The sequence below is a fragment of the Pelodiscus sinensis genome, chromosome 31, assembly GCF_052426305.1.
Source record: "Pelodiscus sinensis isolate ZL-2025 chromosome 31, ASM5242630v1, whole genome shotgun sequence".
Lineage (NCBI taxonomy): Eukaryota > Metazoa > Chordata > Testudines > Trionychidae > Pelodiscus > Pelodiscus sinensis.
Window position 1 is genome coordinate 7,343,220 of NC_143082.1, and position 21,376 is coordinate 7,364,595.

A 21,376-nucleotide genomic window follows, 5' to 3' on the forward strand; every position below is an offset into this window, starting at 1 on the left:
TCCCAGTATGCACTGGCCTTGGCCAGGCCACCAGCATGAGCACAGGACATTTGGACATTTTAGATTACAGCTGTATTTTAAAGGTAATAGCAGCCATCCTTCGTAGATCCACACTGGCACATCTCATCTAAACAAACCCCCCAAGCGATGAAGCTAAGCTGTCACTCAGCAGCTTGGGATCCTGCCAAGCAAGGGATGCTGCTTTTTGGGGTTTTCCTTTGCTGCAGCAGGATCAGCTGCTAATGAAGGTTCTTGGTGCAGGTTCTCCCAGACCAGGGACTTTCCACTAGAGACCCAAGTGGTTCTAATGATACAGTTCCCTGGGAAGATTTCCTGAACTAGCCAACAGAAAACGTGGGGCTCTACGTTCCAAAACACAAAGAGATTCTCACCTGATGCAGTTAAAAAGCTCCCTATGATAATTAGATAGAATCAAGATGCATTCCTCACACCATCACCAGGCAAACCGGGCACTCTGCTGCTTTGGGCTTGCCAGGGACTCTGGCTAGCAGTGAGGAATCCAGAGGTTAAGATCTCTAGAGACGAGGAAGTTGAGTGTTCTGACCATTCTCTGGGTTGGTACAAGTTTCAATCCCTGACTAGACTAGACTGGGGAGGAACCTGTCATGCTGGCCTAAGTGTTGTTTCATTGGAGGGGAAGGACTTGGGAAAGTTAATGGGAGCGGTTTTGAGATTTTTCTTGCAGCCTCCCCATTATCCCAGCCACAGCAAGCTCACACATCGCTAGGTTGGTCATGTTAGCTCAGAGAAACTTATTTGGACTAACTTCTTTTCCACTGATTTCCCTCCCACAAGCAGCAGAGAGCTCAAAGGGATGACAAGAAAGTAGCTTAGAAAACACTGAAGTCAGCTTAGGGCAGACAGTCAAATCCTACAACCTGAGGCGGCATTCAATGTTTGCTTGGTCACTGAGCCAACAGCCAAGTGGCGACTCTACTGTCCCCATCCTGACTAGATCCTCCCAGGGATCCCTGCACCCAGTTTTCACGCTGGGTCCTGGAATGTGAAGACAAGGCCCTCTCACCCCATTGCTCATGCTCCTCTTTCCACCCCGCTCATTCAAACCTCATAAAACAAAGTTCTCAACGGAACCCATCAGCTCTCCAAGTGACTAGCTTGGCCAAGGCTTGGAGAATCCCAGCTTTTATTCAGTGGGACAAACGTCACCTCTGGAGTTAGGCATGCCCTTGTGCTTGCTTAACATAGTGTACAGCTACATTTGCGTCACAATCTCAGAAGCCAGGAAGAGACTGTGCTGGCTGCCTGATGTGCTGTGGGTGTCAGTGCTTGGTGTCCTGATGCACCCTTTAGTGTGTGTGTGGGGGGGGGGAGGAGGGGGGAGGGGAGGGGGTGTCAAAAGCAGAATGAAGCCTTCACATAAGACAAGTCTCTCTATACCTTGTCCAGGACCATGGTGCCCTAAAGCATGGTAGCAATTCTGGCCTTCACTGGGGAGGAAGGATGCACATTGGCTATCTGGGACAAGCTTCCCTCAGGATGGGGACAGGAGTGCCAGTATTCCTTCCTGTGCTCTCGAGTACAGTCAGGAGACAGGGACAAGTGTTCCTCAGCAATCCTCACCGTTCTAAACAACTTCATCACAAAAGGATTCAAAGAAATGTCAGTACGACACCAGCTTTTAAAAAAAAAGAGACGAGTTTATTCCATGATCAGTACAGACCAAATGCATATTCACCGTATTAAAGTAAAGCCGTCAATTACTCCAGCGCTCGCTCAATACTGACACACCAGTATTGTACTGTATAGTGGGTATTTATGGCACATAACGTTTTAACAGTTTAAAGAATAAAATTAAAAGAACACACACTGACGGTGCATGGGAAAGCGCCTGCTGGTAGTGAATGAGATTTTTTGACAGGTGGTGGAAGGAGCCTTTCAAAAACTGCTGCCTCCACCTGCCCACCTCCCAACCACTCCTTTTAGGTATAAAAACTTTATCTTTACCATATTTTATGACATTTAAAAAACCCAAAATGCAGTTTTCTGGTTTTACAGTTAAAAATTGACTAAAAGTTTGAAACTGAGCAAAATATAAGCAGTGTTTTTACACTGAGTTTGGTGGCTCACCAAAAACCTCAAACAAATATATGCCAACTATAGTCACTATACAATACAGCCACGGTCAAACACTAGTGACAGGGTGGTATTTTCCCCTGGTGTTACTGGTTTCCCCACTCCACTCTCTAATGGAGAGACAGTTAATACCCAGTAAAGAATTGAGCAGTGCCAAACTGCCTGGAGGAAAAAAAACAGACTGAAAGAAACTGACTTTGGTTGGTAGTCTAGCCCCAGGTCCCGGAGCGCCACACAATGCTAAAACAAAATCTCACTCAAATGGCTGGTTACACTTGACACCTCCACTGAACTATTCCCTTTTTCACAAGTGAACACTTACAGAGAATGGCTCCCAGCTAAAGGCTTGTGGGAAGTTAAGTTAAAGGCAAAGCCAGTGATGAAAGGACCAAAACAGCTTGTGTATTTTCCCAGCTGGATCCCAGGTCTCCCATTCTTGTCAGGATTCTTCCATATGCAGTGAAGAGCATCTTGTGCTGTCATGACACAGCACTGTTTATTCATAGACATTCTGTAACTCAGAACCTTTATGGACTGAAAAGGTGTGGAGAACTTGAAGTCCTGGATATACTGTGAATACGTTTGGCATAGAGAATGTCAAGTGATCAGGGCACCCTTCCCAGCAGCTGCATGTCCAATCAAACCTAGTATGTAGTTGGCTTGTCTTGGTCGGTCTTTCTTCAGTGTGTGAGGGGGGGCAAAAGTCAAACTGTAAGGCAGACTCTGCTGATCCTTCTGAGGCCTTGACTGAAAGATCCGCAATGGTCATGACATGCAGAAGGGCTGCAGGAACGCTCCCCCTCCCAGCCGCCGTTAACACTATGGAGAGTCAAAGATTCGCCGGGAAATTAAAGAGTCAGGAGAAGAAAACCAGGCGTTATTAGAAAAGATTCTCTTCGAATATTGCCAACAAATCGCTCTGGAAATTCATGTCAATAGTAGCTGCCATCTGCAGGGGGAGAGGAGATAGTACAATTATAAAGGATGCAGGGTTGATGCTCAGAGGAACACATAGCAAGGATGCTGCCAATGAGTGGCACTAGAGGCCAGGAATTTTGCTGGGTTACCTAAACTTTTTACTAGAGTTTTCTAGACTCTATTTGCCCGACAGAACAGGACCTAAGTCTCTGGGCTCAGCTGCCTGCCAATCTGTTGAATTTGGAAGTATTCACTTAGGTCACCAAGGCACCAGCATCCCAGCGAAAGCGCTCTGGCCAGCTTGTGAACCCTGCCAATAAACCAGCATGCTCTAGAACTATCAAATTAAACTGCAGAGTGATATTCTGTCTCTCAGCTTATTGCCTGAACATCTGCCTCAAAGAGACCCCCCCCCGAATACCACTCACCGCCTCCCTGCGCCTTCGCTCCTGCTCCCGCTTTCTGGCCATCTCTCTCTGCTGATCCAGCATGGACTGGGAGGACTGTGGCTGAGAGCTCTGTGCTTGGGGCGCAGAGGCTGCAGCAGACACCTGTTGCTGTTGCTGCTGTTGCTGCTGTTGCTGCTGCTGCTGCTGATGGTGCTGCTGCTGCTGTTGCTGCTGCTGCTCCTGGCGTCTTCGAACTTCTTCCTGAACTCTGCGAGCTTGCTCCAGGGCGTCCTCATCATCGCGACTTCTGCCAAGACCCAAGAGTGTCAGTGGAATGGTGTGGTGCTTTGTGTACCTCCATCAGGCATGGCAGTGTCTAATACAGCTCTCTGGGGGTACTGCTGGGTCCCTCTTCCATACCTGGCTCTGGCTCATCAGGGATATGACGAAGGGCTATTTCAGAAAAACCCATTCTAGACGGGGAAGGGATGTCTTGGATTTTCCTGTTTCAGATTTGTTCCTAGTGTGACCTGTACTTTAAGAGCATCTTGTGGATGCTCCCCCAATGTGATCCCATAATCTTTCTGTGGGAACTCCAGCAATCACTGACCAAGTGAATTCTCTGATGAAAGGGCTCACATTACATTATACCCATTACATGATGACATGACATTACACCATGTGTCTAGCTGTCTCCCACAGCAATCTCCCAGTTGGAGAACAGGCAGCTAAGGGGTTTCTCCACAGAGTTTGCTGCACAGCCAAGCTAACCCATTTTGCAATGCCCCACGCTCTAGAATGAACAGTGCTTAGCACTGAGAGATCCTTGCTCAAATTGCTTCCTATCTAACAGTACTGTTAGTCAGCTAGAGAAGGCAACAGCAGCAGCTGTTACCCAGCAACACACCCAAATACATCAGTGGTGTGAACCATGAACAGAGCATGACGCTGGAGCTCTACAACTTGCGCTGGCTGCTGAGTGGGCAAGGAGCACATCTCTTCATGAGCCTGCCATAGAAGCGGAGACACACGCTGATTACGCTCAGAGTTCCTGCACTGCAGCATGTAAGTGCTGCCATGCATCTAAGCCTACCAAGCCCAAGTGTAACCTGAGGGAGCTAGAGAAAAGGTGGTCTGGACAACAGGGCTATACCCCTCCAAAAGGCAGAAGGGGCAGTCCCTACTCTCCCCATCTTAGGTTTTGCAGCAGGATCAACCGGTTTCCAAAGAATGAGCAGTGGCTCCAAGGCCCCAACCTGACAAGTAATGCAAAGAGCAGGATAGAGAAGTGACTGTTCCCAATGTGAAAACAGCCCCATTCACAATACCTTGGTACTTTGGGGAGATGAGCTTTAGGAGCAATGAGATATAGATGTGCAGGCCTCTCACCTCATCCTCTCCTGCTCCCGCCTCAGCCGCTCCTTTTCCTTTTCCACCTGTTCTGCCTGAGCTTTGAGTGCCTTCTCCCGCTCCTCCTTCTCCCGCGCTGCCCTCTTGAAATGCTCAAAGCTGTCGCTGGAGGACTTTGCTGTGGAGGTTGGAGTGGTGGTGGGTTTCTGGACCAAGCTTGCCCACGAGCCCATGTTCTTTATCTTGAGATCCTGTGAAGTCAAGAAAGCAGTGTTAGTGATGAAGGGGGCCATAATTAGCAGAGAAAGCCTCCCAGCTAATGTTAATAGCACACAGTAGCATGATGAGTCTGTCATGAACCTACTAAGGTATTATACCTTGCACTAGCAAGGTATTATAGTTGAGCTCAAAGTCATAGTAAGAGGCAACAGAGCCCTCCCAAAATCATTTGCTGAAGGGGACACACAACCTTCAGTGCTTGTGACCTGTTTCAATCCATCATTGACAGAAAGCTACTGAGAGACGAAGTTACTTATTTGTAACTGGAGGTTCTTTGAGATGCACGGTTCCTATTTATATTACATTGAGGGGTTACACGTGCACCCAGAGTTGGATAATTGAAAGTAGTGTGCAGTGGTCCAGGCATACACCCTGGTTTACCTTGTATTTCCAGCTGATGTAATAAAGGATGAGGTGGACCAGCCATGTCACCAGTTCCTTCTTCTATGTGTAGCCTAAGCTATATGTTATCCTATCATATTCCTTTTTCTATATTTTAATAGGAATGCCAGTAATGAAAGGCCTGCAGCATTTAACTTATCTTGTACGAGTTGGCTTTAGCAGTGATGTAGCGTGATAAGTACTGGTGAATGTATCTTCTAGAAATGATTTGTTCCTAATATCTCTTTAGAAATTATGAAAGACTCGATGGCAAAATCTTCAGTTGGATCAGTATACAGATGGTATGCGACTCAGCATCTTGTGACACTTAAATATGTCCAAATCTGTAAGACCCAGTTAACCCACATCTTGAATTAACCTAACCGCAAAACTCCTGCTTTTTCCATGTCTTGGAATGGGTACAGGGGGGCACAGGATGATTTAATTCATGCACATTCAACAGATGTCCCAATATCACCATCCAGTCAAGTGTGCGTACATACCCACAAAATCTTAGGATGCAGAATTCTGTTTATGGCCATGGTAGGCTAGGCAATAATGATGCAAAAAGAAGGATAAAAACTGGGGATAAGGAAGCTTGGGGCTCAAGAACAAACTCTTCTTCCTCAATCAAGTACTTCGTCCTTTCATTTAAACTCTTTGCTTTACTTTACTTATTCTGTCTTAGTCTTTGCATCTAAGTTTTCCACAAGCGGAGGGAGGCTGGTCCTTCCACACCCAGTCTTCTGGGAGAAGGGGATGTAAGTATGACATTATATTAGGTAATTGTATCTGTATACTGAGTTAAGCACAAATTATAGAACCTGATTTTTGTTAATGTTACCCTCAGAGGTGATTTAATTAATCAGTGTAACAGGTACTATATGCTTTGTTCTGTTTGCCATCTTAATACCGATCACCAAATTAAAACAAGTTTGATGATATTATCATTGTGAGTGTGGCTGCTATTGTGGACCCCCAGATCCACCTCCAGAAATAGAACTCCATAGTTCTCATATATTGTAACCTGGGGTACAGAGGTCAAACCTAGAACCTTCTAGTCAGATTGGCGAATGTTACCCATTGAAATTCCATTTTACTTCTCCCTATGGCTACAAGTGCAAATCAGATCCACTGCTGAGAGGAAGGAGGGTAGGAAGTGGAATACCGACAGGGACCAAGTGGAATACAGACAGAGGGAGCCCATGACGCGGCTCAAGCCTCAGCCATGCAGCTGCAGAGGGGGGCGGGAGAGGATCGCGCATGCATCCTTCAGGCTGCCTCTTGCTTTAGGAGGCGGTGGGGCTGGACAGCTGGCACATGTGGCGTGCTGGGGCCTGAGTTGCACCACGCTGCTCCTCGTGGGCTGTGTACAGGGGCATGCAGCCAGACTGGAGCCAGCCCTGGGCAGTCCCGGAGCTGAAAAATGCAGGCAAAAGGCTGGTCCTGAGAGCCTGCACACTCTCCCCTCCCCTTCCTCAGCACTGCTCCTCTAGCGCTGCTGCCCTGCTGGTGAGTTTGCTGGGGGCAAAAGGATGTGGGGGCAGGGGTTGCAATGAGGGGCATGGGGCAATGCAGGGGATCATGGGGCTTAGGGGAGCGAGGCTGGAGGAGAGGGAAGATGTGAGGGGGGATACACGTCTTCCCACCCTAAACTCCCTCTCGTCTGTAGTGTGTGAGAGTGTGTGTGTGGGTGGGTGTGGGGGGGTTATTTGCTATGTGCTGAGCTTCTGTTTGTTTGGTTTGTTTGTTTGTTTTTTTGAAGGAGCTTCTAAAAGGTTTGAAATCTAGAAGCCTCTGTTAATTGGCTGAGCCTCAGTCAGGGGGAGGGGCTACCAGGGCTTGATAAGCCTGTGAGTCAGCGACCAGGAGCAGTTAACAGGGAGTTTGGAGAGGGAGTTTAGAGGGGGAGGTTAGAGGGTGCCAGGACTCCTGACCTTCTTTAAACCTAACTTTTATAATAATCTATATTCCAGACATTTAATAAGCCGAGTTTATACTTAAACTTGTTCATAAAAAAATGGAGACAGAAGCCCAGCAGCAGAGTGGGGACTATCCTGTTTATTGAGTCAGGTATAACATATATGAATACCTGCCCTGTGGGAGCTCCTGGCCCTTGTAAGGAGCTCCTGGCCCTCAGAGACCGAGTTCGGCCAGGGTGGCTGAACTGGAGGAGCTAAGGAAGGTAGAGAGATATGTTGATGAGACTTTCCGGGACACTGTAGCACTGTCCCACCTCCAGTCTGAGAGCCCCAGTGCTCTTAAAGAGGATGAAAGTCTCAAGGGAACAGAGCATTCAATGGGAACAGAGGGAAACCATCCCGTAGTTGGGACCCTCCTTCCAGAGAATGTTGCAGTATCCTCTCGCACTGAGGATTCCTCTGAGGGGGAGGGGATGCCAGTTATGAAGAGGCAGGTGTTTGTAGTGGGTGATTCGATTGTTAGAAACATAGATAGTTGGGTTTGTGATGACCAGGAGAACCGTATGGTCACTTGTCTGCCTGGTGCAAAGGTTGCAGATCTTTCAAAGCATCTAGATAGACTTATGTGTAGTGCTGGGGAGGAGCCCGTTGTCGTGGTACATGTAGGTACCAATGATGTAGGAAGGGTAGGAGAGATGTCCTGGAGGCCAAATTTAGGTTGCTAGGAAAGAGACTGAAATCCAAGACCTCTATGGTGGCATTCTCGGAAATGCTTCCAGTTCCACGCGCAGGGCCAGGTAGGCAGGCAGAGCTTCAGAGTCTCAATGCGTGGATGAGACAATGGTGTAGGGAAGAGGGGTTTGGATTTATTAGGAACTGGGGATACTTTTGGGAGAGGGGGAGCCTATACAGGAAGGATGGGCTCCACCTAAACCAAGGTGGAACGAGACTGCTGGCACTAAACAATAAAAAGAGCAGTTTTTAAACTAAGAGATAAGGGAAAGCCGATTGGTGCAGAGATGCAGTAAATCGGATGGAGACTTCTCTTAAGAGGAGAATCCATTGATAGAGATTCTCTAAGCTGTAGTCAGAAAGAGAGGAGGGGAGAGGACAAACCATGGGCCAGAGCAGACAAACAACTGCATATAAAGGAATCCAATGCATCAGGGAAGGGCAGACAAATAAGCAGTGGCAAATTTCTAAAGTCCTTCTACACACATGCTAGGAGTCTGACTAATAAGATGGGTGAACTAGAGTACCTCATATTAAAGGAGGAGATTGACATAATAGGCATCACTGAAACCTGGTGGAATGAGGAAAATCTGTGGGACACAATCATACCGGGATATAAAATATATCAAAAGGATAGAGCAGGCCAGGTGGGTGGAAGAGTGGCACTGTATGTGAAAGATAATGTAGAATCAAATGAAATAAAAATATTAAATGAATTAACATGTTCAATAGAATCGCTATGGATAGTAATTCCATGCTCCAATAATAAGAAATTAGCAGTAGGGATATATTACCGACCACCTGACCAGGACAGCGATACTGATATTGAAATGCTGAGGGAGATTAGAGAGGCTACCAAAATAAGAACTCTATAATAATGGGAGATTTTAATTATCCCCATATTGACTGGATACATGTCACTTCAGGAAGAGAAGCAGAGATAAAATTTCTCAATAGCTTAAATGACTGCTTTTTGGAGCAGCTGGTACAGGAACCCACAAGGGGAGAGGCAATTCTTGATTTAGTCCTGAGTGGAGCTCAGGATAAAGTCCAGGAGATAACCGTTGCAGGACCGCTTGGGAATAGTGATCATAATATAATAACATTTAACATTCCTGTGGTGGGAAGAACACCTCAGCAGTCCAGCACTCTGGCATTTAATTTCAAAAAGTGGAATTACGCAAAAATGAGGAGGTTAGTTAAACAGAAATTAAAAGGCACAATGACTAGAGCCAAATCCCTGCAAGCTGCATGGACACTTTTCAAAGATACCATAATAGAGGCCCAATTTAAATGTATACCCCGAATTAAAAAAACATAGTAGAAGTACTTAAAAGAGCCACCATGGCTTAACAACCATGTAAAAGAAGCAGTGAGGGACAAAAAGGCATCTTTTAAGAAGTGGAAGTCCAATCCTAGTGAGATAAATAGAAAGGAACATAAACACTGTCAAATCAATTGTAAACATGTAATAAGAAAAGCAAAAAAAGATTTTGAGGAACAGCTAGCCAAAAACTCGCAAAGAAATAACAACATGTTTTTTAAGTACATTAGAAGCAGGAAGCCTGCTAAAAAACCTGCAGGTCCCCTAGATGATCGAGATATAAAAGGAGAAATCAAGGACGATAAAGCCATTGCGGATAAACTAAATGATTTCTTTGCTTCAGTCTTCATGGCTGAAGACATTAGGAAGATTCCCAAATCTGCACCGTCCTTTGTGGGTGATGAATCTGAGGAACTGTTCCGGATTGAAGTGTCATTAGAGGAGGTTTTGGAACAAATAGAAAAACTTAATGTTAACAAATCTCCGGGACCGGATGGCATTCATCCAAGAGTTCTAAAAGAACTAAAATGGGAAATTGCTAAACTATTATCTGTGGTTTGTAACCTATCCTTTAAATCAGCTTCGTACCTAATGACTGGAAGGTAGCCAACGTGACACCAATATTTAAAAAGGGCTCTTCGAGGCGATCCTGGCAATTACAGACCGGTAAGTCTAACTTCAGTACCAGGCAAATTAGTTGAAACAATAGTAAAGAATAAAATTGTGAGATATGTAGAAGAACATAATTTGTTGGACAAAAGTCAACATGGTTTCTGTAAAGGGAAATTATGTCTTACAAATCTATTAGAGTTCTTTGAAGGGGTTAACAAACATGCAGACAAGGGGGGTCCAGTACATATAGTATACTTAGATGTTCAGAAAGCCTTTGACAAGGTTCCTCACCAAAGGCTCTTGTGTAAATTACATGGCCATGGGATAAGAGGGAAGGAAGGTCCTTTCTTGGACTGAGAACTGGGTAAAAGACAGGAAACAAAAGGTAGGAATAAACGGTAAATTTTCAGAATGGAGAGGGGTACCTAGTGGTGTCCCCCAAGGGTCAGTCCTGGAACCAATCCTTTTTAACTTATTCATAAATGATCTCGAGAAAGGGGTAAGCAGTGAGGTGGTAAAGTTTGTGGATGATACCAAACTGTTTAGGATAGTCAAGACAGAAGCAGACTGTGAGAGACTCCAAAAAGATCTCACCAAACTGAGTGACTGGGAAACAAAACGGCAAATGAAATTTAATGTGGATAAGTGTAAAGTAATGCACATCGGGAAAAATAACCCCAACTCTACGTACAGTTTGATGGGGGCTAATTTGGCTATGACAAATCAGGAAAGAGATCTTGGGAGTTATCGTGGATAGTTCTCTGAAAACTTCCACACAGTGTGAAGTGGTGGTCAAAAAGGCAAATAGGATGCTAGGAATTATTAAGAAAGGGATAGAAAATAAGACACAGAATATCTTACTGCCCCTGTATAAAACTATGGTACGCCCACATCTTGAATAATGTGTACAGATGTGGTCTCCCCACCTCAAAAAAGATATTTTGGCCTCGGAAAGGGTTCAGAAAAGGGCAATTAAAATGATTATGGGTTTGGAATGGGTCCCATATGAAGAGAGGTTAAAGCAACTAGGACTTTTCAGTTTAGAGAAGAGGAGACTGAGGGGGGATATGATAGAGGTCTATAAAATCATGAGTGGTGTGGAGAGGGAGGATAAAGAAAAGTTATTTATTAGTTCCCATGATAGAAGAACTAGAGGACACCAAATAAAATTAATGGGTAACAGGTTTAAAACTAATAAAAGAAAGTTCTTCTTCACACCTGGAATGAGGTGTAACAGGTAATTCGAACTAAGGATTTAGTGGATGTGAGGGTGCAGGAGTTTGGATTGGGGTGCATGAGGAACTCAGGACAGGAAGTTTAGAAGTATGATGGGCTCAGGACACAGATTTACAGTGTGTGGATAGTGCAGGAGTGTTGTGGCAGAAGACTGAGGAGTGCAGAAGTTTGAGGATGTGAAGGGATCAGGACAGGGGGTTCTGGTGTATGACAGACACAGGATTGAGGTCGGAGTGTGAGTGCAGGAGTGTTATGATGCTGCAGCAGATGGGGGCTTGGACCGGCTTCATTTTTAAATCAAATATGTCAAACATAAAATGTTTCAGCATTGTCTTTATTTATGGAAGGGGCGGGGAACGTGTTTTGGGTCAGTAATCACTGACCCACAGAAAAATCTGTCGGGGACCACACAAAAGAGATGCAAAAGAACAACCCTTCCAAAACCCCCCAAGCATCACTGATGTAGCCCCAACTGAGACAGTTCACTCCCCTAGCACTCCAGCTCCATGGGGGAGAGGAGAGGGATGGAGGGGGAGACAGGAGGTAGGACTGAAGTTTGAGGCCTGAGGCCAGATTAACTTTTCTTAGTTCCAGGGTTAGTTGTATCTGTGGGCCCCTCTACACTCTGAGGTGGGACCAAAAATGAGGGATCCAGTGTGTGGGTCCAGGCTGCCAGTAAGTGGGATAGGAATGGGGGTGCAGAAACTGGATGGAAAAGCTGGGGGTAGGTGTCTGGCCAGGGGCAGGACCAAGGTGCTGGTGGGTGTCTGGTCAGGGGCAGGATGTTGGTGAGTGTCTGGCCACAAGACAGGGGCTGGTTGGTGTCTGGCCAGGATGCTGGATAGGGGTCTGGCCAGGGACCAGGGATTGGCGTGTCTTTCTTACAGCTCAGAATTCTAGAATATTTATGTGCATCCTGGATTCTTGGGGAGACCACATGCCCAGTGTCATGTGCTCCCATGTGGGCTCTTCAGCCTATCCAAGTATGCACTGGTGAGGACAGTTTTCTCTGGGAGAACTCCCATGCCTATATGGCATGGCTCTGACCATTATTGGAGGGATGAGACCATGAAATCCAGGGAGTGATGGTTTGGTGAATAAATGGATTAAGGAACTTCAGGGGGTAGCAGAGTTAGTATGTTACAGAAAAAAAAACAACAAATGGCCTGGTAGCACTTTATAGACTAACAAAACATGTAGATGGTATCATGAGCTTTCGTGGGCACAGCCCACTTCTTCAGATGACTGGAGTTTTGAGTTTAGGATGTGTACACCCAAAATAAATAGTAGAGGGGGAGGGGAGGGGAGAGGGAAGAAAAAGGCAGATAGAGAGCATCAGTAAGTATTTGAAGATTGATGCTCTCTGTCTGCCACCCGCCTCCCTTTTTTCCCTCCCTCCTCCCTCCTTCCCCTCTCCTATTTATTTTGGGTGTACACATCCGAAACTCATAACTCTGGTCATCTGAAGAAGTGGGCTGTGCCCACGAAAGCTCATGATACCGTGTTTTGTTAAGTCTATAAAGCGCTATCAGACCATTTAGGGTTTTTTGGATTAAGGATGTTAGGAAGCGGGTAACTGATTAATAATGTGGGTAACTACATGATTAGTCAATAAGGGGTCCTGCTGTGGCTCTGCAGTTTAAATTCCTGAGAATTCACCACACAGAATTGAAGGCTAAGGAAAATATCCTGCATCCAAAAAGGTCCAAACATTAGCCCTCCTTATCAGCAGGTGTACATTGAGAGTGCTGTTGCTTGGCTGTCTGGACAACTAGAGACAGAGAGAGAGAGAGAGAGAAAAAAAAAAAAGGTTGGGGGAAAAAAGAGTTGGGGGGAAAGTTATTGAGAAAACAAAAGGGTCAGGGGAAGTTATTGAGGAAAAAAAGGTCGCTTGTCCTTTTAAGGGCGGTCATTTTGAATTCTGTTGCTCTCCGCAGCACACTGGTGTGCCATGGAACACAGTTTAAGCAACAGTGCCTTACATTCCTGCTAAGACTTTTCGGACTCTCAAGAGTAGCCATGTACAAGGGAGAAGTATGCTATGCTGTCCTATGCAGGTACCAGACTAGCCATTGCAATTATGGCTGGTCCTGAGGTATAGAGAATGTTAAGCAGCTTATGCTCGAGGTCCTGGATTTAATTCCCCTGCAAATCTCCACAAGAGTTCCTTGAAATTGCCTGAAGTCATCCAGAGGTGAAGAGGATGCTGCAATCATTGCTTCATCCAGAGATGAAGAGGGAAAACTTAGCAACGTTGGCAGCACTGCCAGGACCAGATGGAAGTATTCTTGCTCTCTCAACAGACATAAGTGTTTGCTGGAAGGAGTCCTTAAGCAGGAAGCAGGCAAATGTTCCCTTTCATATCAGGCTGATTCTGAGGGGAAGAAGGATGGGGACCAAGGTCCCCAGTATGGCCATTAGGCCAGGCCCAAGGAAGATTGTGGTGTCCCCAAGACATGAGGTACCAGTGGCTCTGAGGAGACTGAAATGGTGGATGCCATGAATGTGGTGATCTCTGTGAAGATGTGAGGGGTGACAGGACATAGATAGTTCCTCTCCTGGTTCCAATTTGTCAGAGAAGGTAGATTCTGGTTCAAATGGTCCCATCCTTGGAACTGGCAGAAGAGTATAGACCACTGAAGCATACTGTGAGAGGACTCATACGGAGGCCAAATCCTGAGGTGGAGAAACCATCTCTCTAGAGATGGAAGGGCTAACTGGCCAGCTCCAGCAAGGCGAATATGTCCTGGGGATTGGGTGTGGTTTCAAATCTTCCTGGTGTCACAGGCTCCCTTTTCCTTGGGATGGTGTCGGTGCTTAAGGCATGGACTTTCCCAGAACAGGTGAATCCTAAATCTTGTGGAGGACTGGTGATGACAGTACTGTTGGACAGGTGCTCGAAACTGCTGGATTCCATTGCTTCTGTGACTTCATCTCATGCTTATGGGACTTCCTATGAATTCCATTCCCATGGCTCAAACTCATGGAAGGAGCATTCACTTGCTTTGAGGAAGACTTAGTACCATGCTTATGGGTATGCATCCTTATTTCCCAGTTAGACCCTGCTAGTGGGTTTGTGGGGGTGGTTCTGCTGGTACTGGCCCAGGGAAGCAAGAAACTGCAGCAGGAGTCTGAGCGGTACTGGCAGGAGACTGGGAGCAGAGCCTATGGGTTGGGGGCTGGACGGGCACATGGCTGTATGTGGGCATGGAGGGAGGGTTTGGGGAGGGTAGATGGGATATGGGAGGCATGTGCTCTTTGCTGATTCACTTCAGTATACAGGGAGAGCTCCCCTGCTAAGGTCTGAGCGAGGCCTCACAGGAAGCTCCGTATGGTACTTCCAGAAACAGAGAGCCTGGCCATGTTAGGTGTGGCTGAGAAAGGATTGGCAAATACTGCACCTGGATGTGATGCACGCATCCCCCAAGCAGTACAGACAGATTTGGCATTTGTCACTGATGAAGAAGTGCAGATGGCAGGAGATGCAGAGTTTGAAGCCCAGAACTAACCCCAATCATATCTTAACTAAGTGCTTAAAAAGTAATACAAATTGTAATAAAATGGTAAAACTATCACAACACTGGTAAACCTATGTATCACTATTTTAATTAAAGGTGCACCAGAAAGGAGGTCACAAAGTTCCAACCTGAACCATGTGGTAGGTCAGCCTCTCCCTTTTAAAACCTTGGACAAAGCCTGAGTTGAGCCAGAGAACATGTGTGGATCAGACACTATTTTCAAGTTCTCTGACTCTGAACACATGGTGTACATATGTAACCCCTCAGTGAAACAGATCATCACTTGCAGATGATGCTGTTACTATTTGAAGGTTGTATACAATAAGTTGGTGGTTTCACTTTATAGCTTGTAGTGTCAATACTGTCAAATCACCACCTCTGTGCTGACACTGGTGTCAGAGGTACAGGGCTGAATACAGAATCGTTTTTACCCATACACAGAATATGCAGTTGTATGAGACACCACTGGGACTTAATTCCATCCACCTGCCCCTTCCTATCCCTGTTCTGAGGCTCTGCTTTCTTCAGAGATAGTTAACTTAAACCTGGAAAAGTCTGCTAGAGCTATGAGCAGAACACTGAACTGTGAAAGAGCTATTCAAGTGGAAATGAAGCCACTTAACAGGCATTTGCCAACCAACGGTATAGACTGTCAGTTTCTGAATGTACTATTAATCCACATGACCTCAGTTTAAAATTTGTTTTAAAAATATTTCATTAGTGAGTTGCTGAAGATTTAAAAAAAAAAAAATCATCATCCCTTCCAACCTCCCCCAGGTTGCTGTCAGGCATAGGGGCACCAATTTAATAGTACTGCGTAGGGTAGGGATGTTAGCGTATAGTCATGTAAATGATTAAATGACAAGCTAGGGTTTATTGGTTAATCCAAACTACACCCCTCTCCCATGCTGCCTCCATGGGATGGCGGAGCAGCCTCGGTCTGTGGGGAGCTTGGGCCTCCTGTGGATAGAGCTTGCTTCTGCTGTGCACTGCTGCCTTTGTATTAGAGTCAGCAGGCGGGAGCCATTCCTCTGATACAGAGGCAGTAGTGTGGGGTGGCACGGGGCTCCCTGGAAGTGCACTGGCTGCTGGCCCCGCCCCTGGGGACCACTGAATAATTGTCTAACCACTAAGATGTTTGGTGCAGTTACACAATTATTAAACAATATCTAACATCCCTAGCGTAGAGACCAATTAATCCTAAGGATGGTTCTGGCTGAATGGGCCACATAGACTAAGCTCCATTCCCACACACATTAGAGCGAGGAACACAGGTGGGAGATGGTTGCCCTGTTGTGCCCAAGCTGTTCCAGATCTGTAGACAGAAGCCACCTCTCAGTTATGCTCATTTCACTCACCAATACCACGCTGTCTTCGAACTATCACTTTTACATTCAAAAATTGGCTCAAATCTTCACGAATCAGCAAGGATAAAAGTGCTCTCCAGCCCCCAACTCTTGGATGCTCTGTCAACCAAGAGGTCTCAGGGAAAGCTGGATAAATTATTATATGGACTGATCCTTGAGCTATGACTCCAAGGAGATTCCAGCTAGGGATGTAAACCATGGGCTGTGGGGGCTGCTCCAGCCCTGCTGCAGCTGGGGTCCTGCCAGTCAGGCAGCCATGGGTGCGGAGTGGCTACTCCTGTCAGTCAGGCCTCCAGTTAACCAGTTACCCCGTAAGCATGCCGGTAAGGCTAATGCTTTCTGAGTAACTGATTAACTATTTAAATGTTTACAACCCTAATTCTGGCATCCATACAAATATGAGTTAAGATACACTGAAGGCAATGTCAATCTTTAGCTGCCAAGCAGCCAGTCATTACACCTTGATAATGGGAATAATGGGGATATCTCCAAACACTTCACAAACAATCCTTCCCCTTTGAAAGGGAGGGCAGGTATCTCATCAGTTCAGAAATGGAGACACTGGAGAGAAAACAGTTGACCACAGAGCCTCACATTGGTTTTCCCAGACCCCAAGCTGTGACTAGATGTGCCTATTTAACAGTATTTTAAGTGCTGTAATAGCCATGTTGGCCCCAGGAAATGAGGTAATCCATTGTATTAGACCACTTCTGCTGCTGGAAGATATAAGCTTTCAAACTTCAGAGCTCTATTCTCTCTCTGAGGAAGAAAGAAGTCTGATTTCCTTCTCCAGGCCTGAAGAGCTCCGTGAAACTTGAAAGCCTGCACCTTCCACCCACAGAAGCTGGTTCACTAAAAGCTATTAGGGTATGTCTACACTGCAAAGAGAATTCAAAATAACAGCCATTATTTCAAATTAACTTTAAGAGCATCTATACATGCAAACCTCTATTTCGAAATTAATTCGAAATAGCGGAGTGCTAATTCGAATTTGGTAAACCTCATTCTACGAGGAGTAACACCAAATTCGAAATAGCAATTTTGAATTAAATACTGTGTAGACACTTAATTCGAAATAGGGGGCCTCCAGCCCTTGCCAGGGAGCCCTGGTGGCCACTCTGGGCACAAACAGGAAAACTTAACTCTCCTCTCCCCCATCCCAGGAGCCATTAAAGGGGTAGATCCTGGCCACAGTGCCTGTTCCAGCTCCAAGCCTGGCAGCCCAGAGCCAGCAGTGGCCACAGGGGCCCCTGACCCAGTGGCCCCAAAACATGAGCCAGCAAGCCACTGGCAGCCAGCCCTCCACTGCTCCCCAGGAGCAGTCTGCCAGCTCCCAGGAGCCTGACAGGGGCTGGAAAAGGCGGGCGCCTTCCTGGTGCAGGGTGGAGATCATGGACCTTACTCAGGTTTGGGGGGGGGGATGCCCCCAACGTCCATGATCTCTGCACTAGACGGAAGAACGTGGCTGTCTATGGCAGGATAGCTGCCAGCCTGGCCACCAAAGGCCACATGCGAACCCAGGAGCAGGTTTGCATGAAAATCAAGTTGGTCCGGTGAGACCCCCAACCCTGGGCCCTGAGCTTCCCCTCCCCCTTCTTCCCCTTGTGTCCCCCTTCCAGCTCCCTCCTCCCAGGTTTCCCCCTCCCCTCTCCCACCCTCTTACTTCCCCTCTCACACTTCCTTTTCCCAGTCTCCACAGAAGTTCATCCCCCCCGTTTTGTTCAATAAACCCAGTTTCTATTTTTGAACATACGTATCTTTTGTTTGACATCAGGAAGGGGGGCTAGGGAGGGGTAAGTGGAAGGATGTGAGGGAGGAATGGGGCACGAGCCCCTGGTGGGGAGGACCGGGGTGGCTCTGAGGGCTCCTCGGGGTGGACGCTCTCCTGCAGGACCTCCTGGATTCTGACAGCACCCCGATGGACCCCCCAGATGGCAGCCTGCAGCAAGTGCAGCCGGCCTGATGGCGACGACCCCACGAGATGCACCAGCGGGCCCTGGGGCAGCTCTGGCTCCATGTGGCTGAGTGCTGTGGTGTCCCGAGTGTGGGCACTCAGGGCACTCCAAGACAGGACTGCTTTGCTGTCCTTCATCGAGGTAGACAAGCAAGCAGGGAACTCTGAGAACTTTCTGTCCGGGGTGGGGGCAGGGCCCCTTTAAGCACGGAGCTCAGTGAGCCTCGGGCAGCAGCCCCACATACTAAGTCCTAACCTGATGCCCTGCTGGCACTGGTTCTGGCCAGCCTTAACTTTGGTTCAGGGTCCACTCAGTATGGATGCGCTATTTTGAAATAGGTTTTGTGTATAGATGCGTTATTTTGAATTAGCTTAATTCAAATTAACTATTTTGGATTAAGTTAACTTGAATTAACGCCGTAGCGTAGACATACTCTTACCTCACACCAGTATATTTTAGAACAGCTCTGTGCTTACTGGCTCTATGGCACACAGAGTTGCTCTACCCTTGCAAGGGGGCCAGGATAGCCCTCTGCTGATAGCAGAATGCATCCACTGTAGCCATTTTCTGCACCCAACCCAAACAGCACATATCACGAACTTGGACACCAGTGATAAGAAGGAAACACGAACACCCTTTCCAAATGATGGGAAGGGCAAGGTCCAAAAATGGACACCAGGCACATTTCCCATGACCCAGTGCAAGGAACTAGTGCCTATTTATTCACAGCTAAAGGACTTTCCAACTTTTTCCTTTGTCACAGAAGAGCATACTGTGAGTGCGCTTTGACTTTTGCTGCTATTCAGTTTAGGAATGTTAAATATAGATTAATCAGCTAATTGAGTACAATTGCATCAACTATTTGATTAGTTGATAAGAGTGCCTTTGCCTTTGAAGTGTAGCAATAGTACACTTCAAAGGTGAAAGTGCTGTGGGGAGCACGGGGCCAGCACTGGCCCCATGCTCCCTGCAGCGTTTCAAAGCGGCAGCACCAATATGGAGCCGAGGGTTAGCAGGGAAGTCCCCAGCTGACCCCGGGCTCCACTCAGTGCTGCCACTTTTAAGCCCCCCTTCTCCTCCTCTCCCCACTGCCTCTTTCTGATAAAGGCAGCAAGGGGGGGGGGGGAGCGAGTAGTCGACTAGTGTGTTGACTATCCGATAAGCATTTGCTTATAAGATAGTCGATTAGTTGTTCACATCCCTAATTTAGCTGGCATCTTACTTTACATTCAGAATATCAAGTACTAATCTCATCGCTCAAAAACCATTGCAGGACACAGCATCAGAGGAGCAAACACTAATGCTAGCTTACTCTGGTGAGCCCCTTCCTAGCATGAAGGAACAGGTCTGCTCTATCTGGGATAAGACATTGGGTTAAGTCTGCTCCAAGGCACCCCAACCTGTGTCCTAAGTAGAAGAGCTTAAGGGGCTTTGCTGAGCAGATCATATCAAACCATTAGAGAAGGAACAACTTTGGCCTAGAATTGTTAAGGGCTTTACACTGAGTTCAGTTTCCAGTAGCTCAGTGTTTCTGTGCCCCATTCTGACAAAGGACATATGCCAAATACTGGAGTGTGGGCAGGTCAAACCAGGCCACTAAACAGCCCCTTCCTTCAAACTGACCACAACCAGGTATGACAAACTGTTACCTTTTTAGGAGCGACAGGTGTTTTCAGTTCCTGCTTTTGTCTGTCTTTTTCCTGTATTCCAGGTGGCGGCACATTCTGCTCAGGAGGTCTGATTACAGGACGCCCACCCTCCATTGGTTTCATTTCTGTTCCTGAAACAACACCGTAAGGATAAAAAAAATATTCCTGCAACTGTCTGAGTTTTCTAGCACATTCAGGGAACAATCTTGCCCTTTTATTTCCCACTGTAGAGGGCAGGCTAATAGTCCAAAGTGTAGACTCAGGCTTTCACAGTGATGATCAGTCCATTTTTTCTTCTCAGCCTTCAAAGGGAAACAGATTAGCTTATGTTACACCCAGAACACACATTTCAACACTAACAAGAACAGGGGTTCCAACTCACTTTGCTGGATATGTGCTGGCGGTTTGATGCTCTCTGGGTGCTTGGGAGGTTCTTGTCGCAATGTGGGGCTGAAGGTTTCATTTCGAATGACCGGTGAATGCATCTTCTCTTCCTTTGCTGCCATAGGCTGGGATTGCACAACAGAGGGTGCTCTCAGCTCCTGCCATGTTAACACATTGAGATGGGTCAGTCATCATCCAAACACCTTCCTTGATGTAACTCCATCCCACAGCCACAGAGTCAATAGCATCCTGAACAGTCCACCATGAAGGTCCCACAATAGGACTCGCCTAGCCTCTGATGCATTCTTATGGAGTGTCCACTGCTGTGGGCATGTGCTCACGCTACCCACACAGGTTGGGAACCTTGTGCTTTGACAGGAAGCCCTTGGGACCCCACGTTCAGACTAAGCGTTCTTTTACCTGTTTTTTCGGCTGGATATTTTGCTGAGGTGGTGACTGGTGGCCCAGACCTTGGAACTGGGGCATCTGCGGGGAATGCATCATGAGAGGGGAAGGCGCTTCTCTCAAGTGACCTGGAACAAGTCAGCACCAGTCAGTTAACTATCACTAATCCAAACATTAACCAAGGTGAGAACTCTTTCCTGAGTCAGACTGAGCAACACACTGCTCCACAGGGCTGATGCTGTCTGCAGGCTGAGTTTAACCTAATCACCCCTTGCAAACATAGGAAGACTCCACGCCAGTTTGGCAGTTTCTGTAGTCTAGTCCAACCTCAGTACTTTCAGCTGTCTCATCGGCTGCACTACCACCAATTTAGAAGCAACTTTAGAACTATGTCACCCAGAGTAGCACACAAACAACCATACACTTACTTGTATCTACTTAACTGTTCTACATAAGTCTGCCAGACTTGCATGGAGAGGTATTTAGATAGGGGAACCTCCCCTCCAGCCTTCTTATTGTCCAGTGTTAGGGCAATGCCATGCTTGTCAGAGGCACATTCACAATGCACAAAGGCTGTAGGTGGCTGGACAGTGGCAAGAGAAAAGGATTTTGGTACATTTGGCTATGAAGCCTATGGACTTATTCTGGGGAATGGGAAAAAACAGTTACCTATCTCTTGTAACTTCAGTCAGGGGGTAGCCAAGTTAGTCTGTATAGGAAAAAACAACAAATGGTCTGGTAGCACTTTACAGACTAACAAAACATGCAGAAAAGCTCAGGTCATCTGAAGAAGTGGGCTGTGCCCACGACAGCTCATGATACCAGCTACATGTTTTGTTA

At 46.7% G+C, this 21,376-nt stretch overlaps 1 protein-coding gene across 10 annotated transcripts in view; it reads right to left on the minus strand.

The window, feature by feature from the left end:
• Positions 1 to 703: 703 nt before the first annotated feature.
• The window catches only part of BRD4 (bromodomain containing 4), a 221,603-nt gene continuing 200,930 nt past the window's right edge, over positions 704 to 21,376 (minus strand). For 9 of the 10 annotated variants that reach the window (XM_075902152.2, XM_075902149.2, XM_089774705.1 and 6 more), the window contains 6 exons: positions 20,552 to 20,664; positions 20,130 to 20,289; positions 19,748 to 19,878; positions 4,812 to 5,023; positions 3,462 to 3,729; positions 704 to 3,064 (listed from right to left, as the gene is read on the minus strand). In XM_075902152.2, coding sequence (XP_075758267.1) covers positions 2,996 to 3,064; positions 3,462 to 3,729; positions 4,812 to 5,023; positions 19,748 to 19,878; positions 20,130 to 20,289; positions 20,552 to 20,664 — 953 coding nt within the window. In that variant the 3' untranslated portion in view covers positions 704 to 2,995. The remainder of the gene's footprint in view (positions 3,065 to 3,461; positions 3,730 to 4,811; positions 5,024 to 19,747; positions 19,879 to 20,129; positions 20,290 to 20,551; positions 20,665 to 21,376) is intronic. The other variant, XM_075902155.2, reaches the window with a different exon arrangement.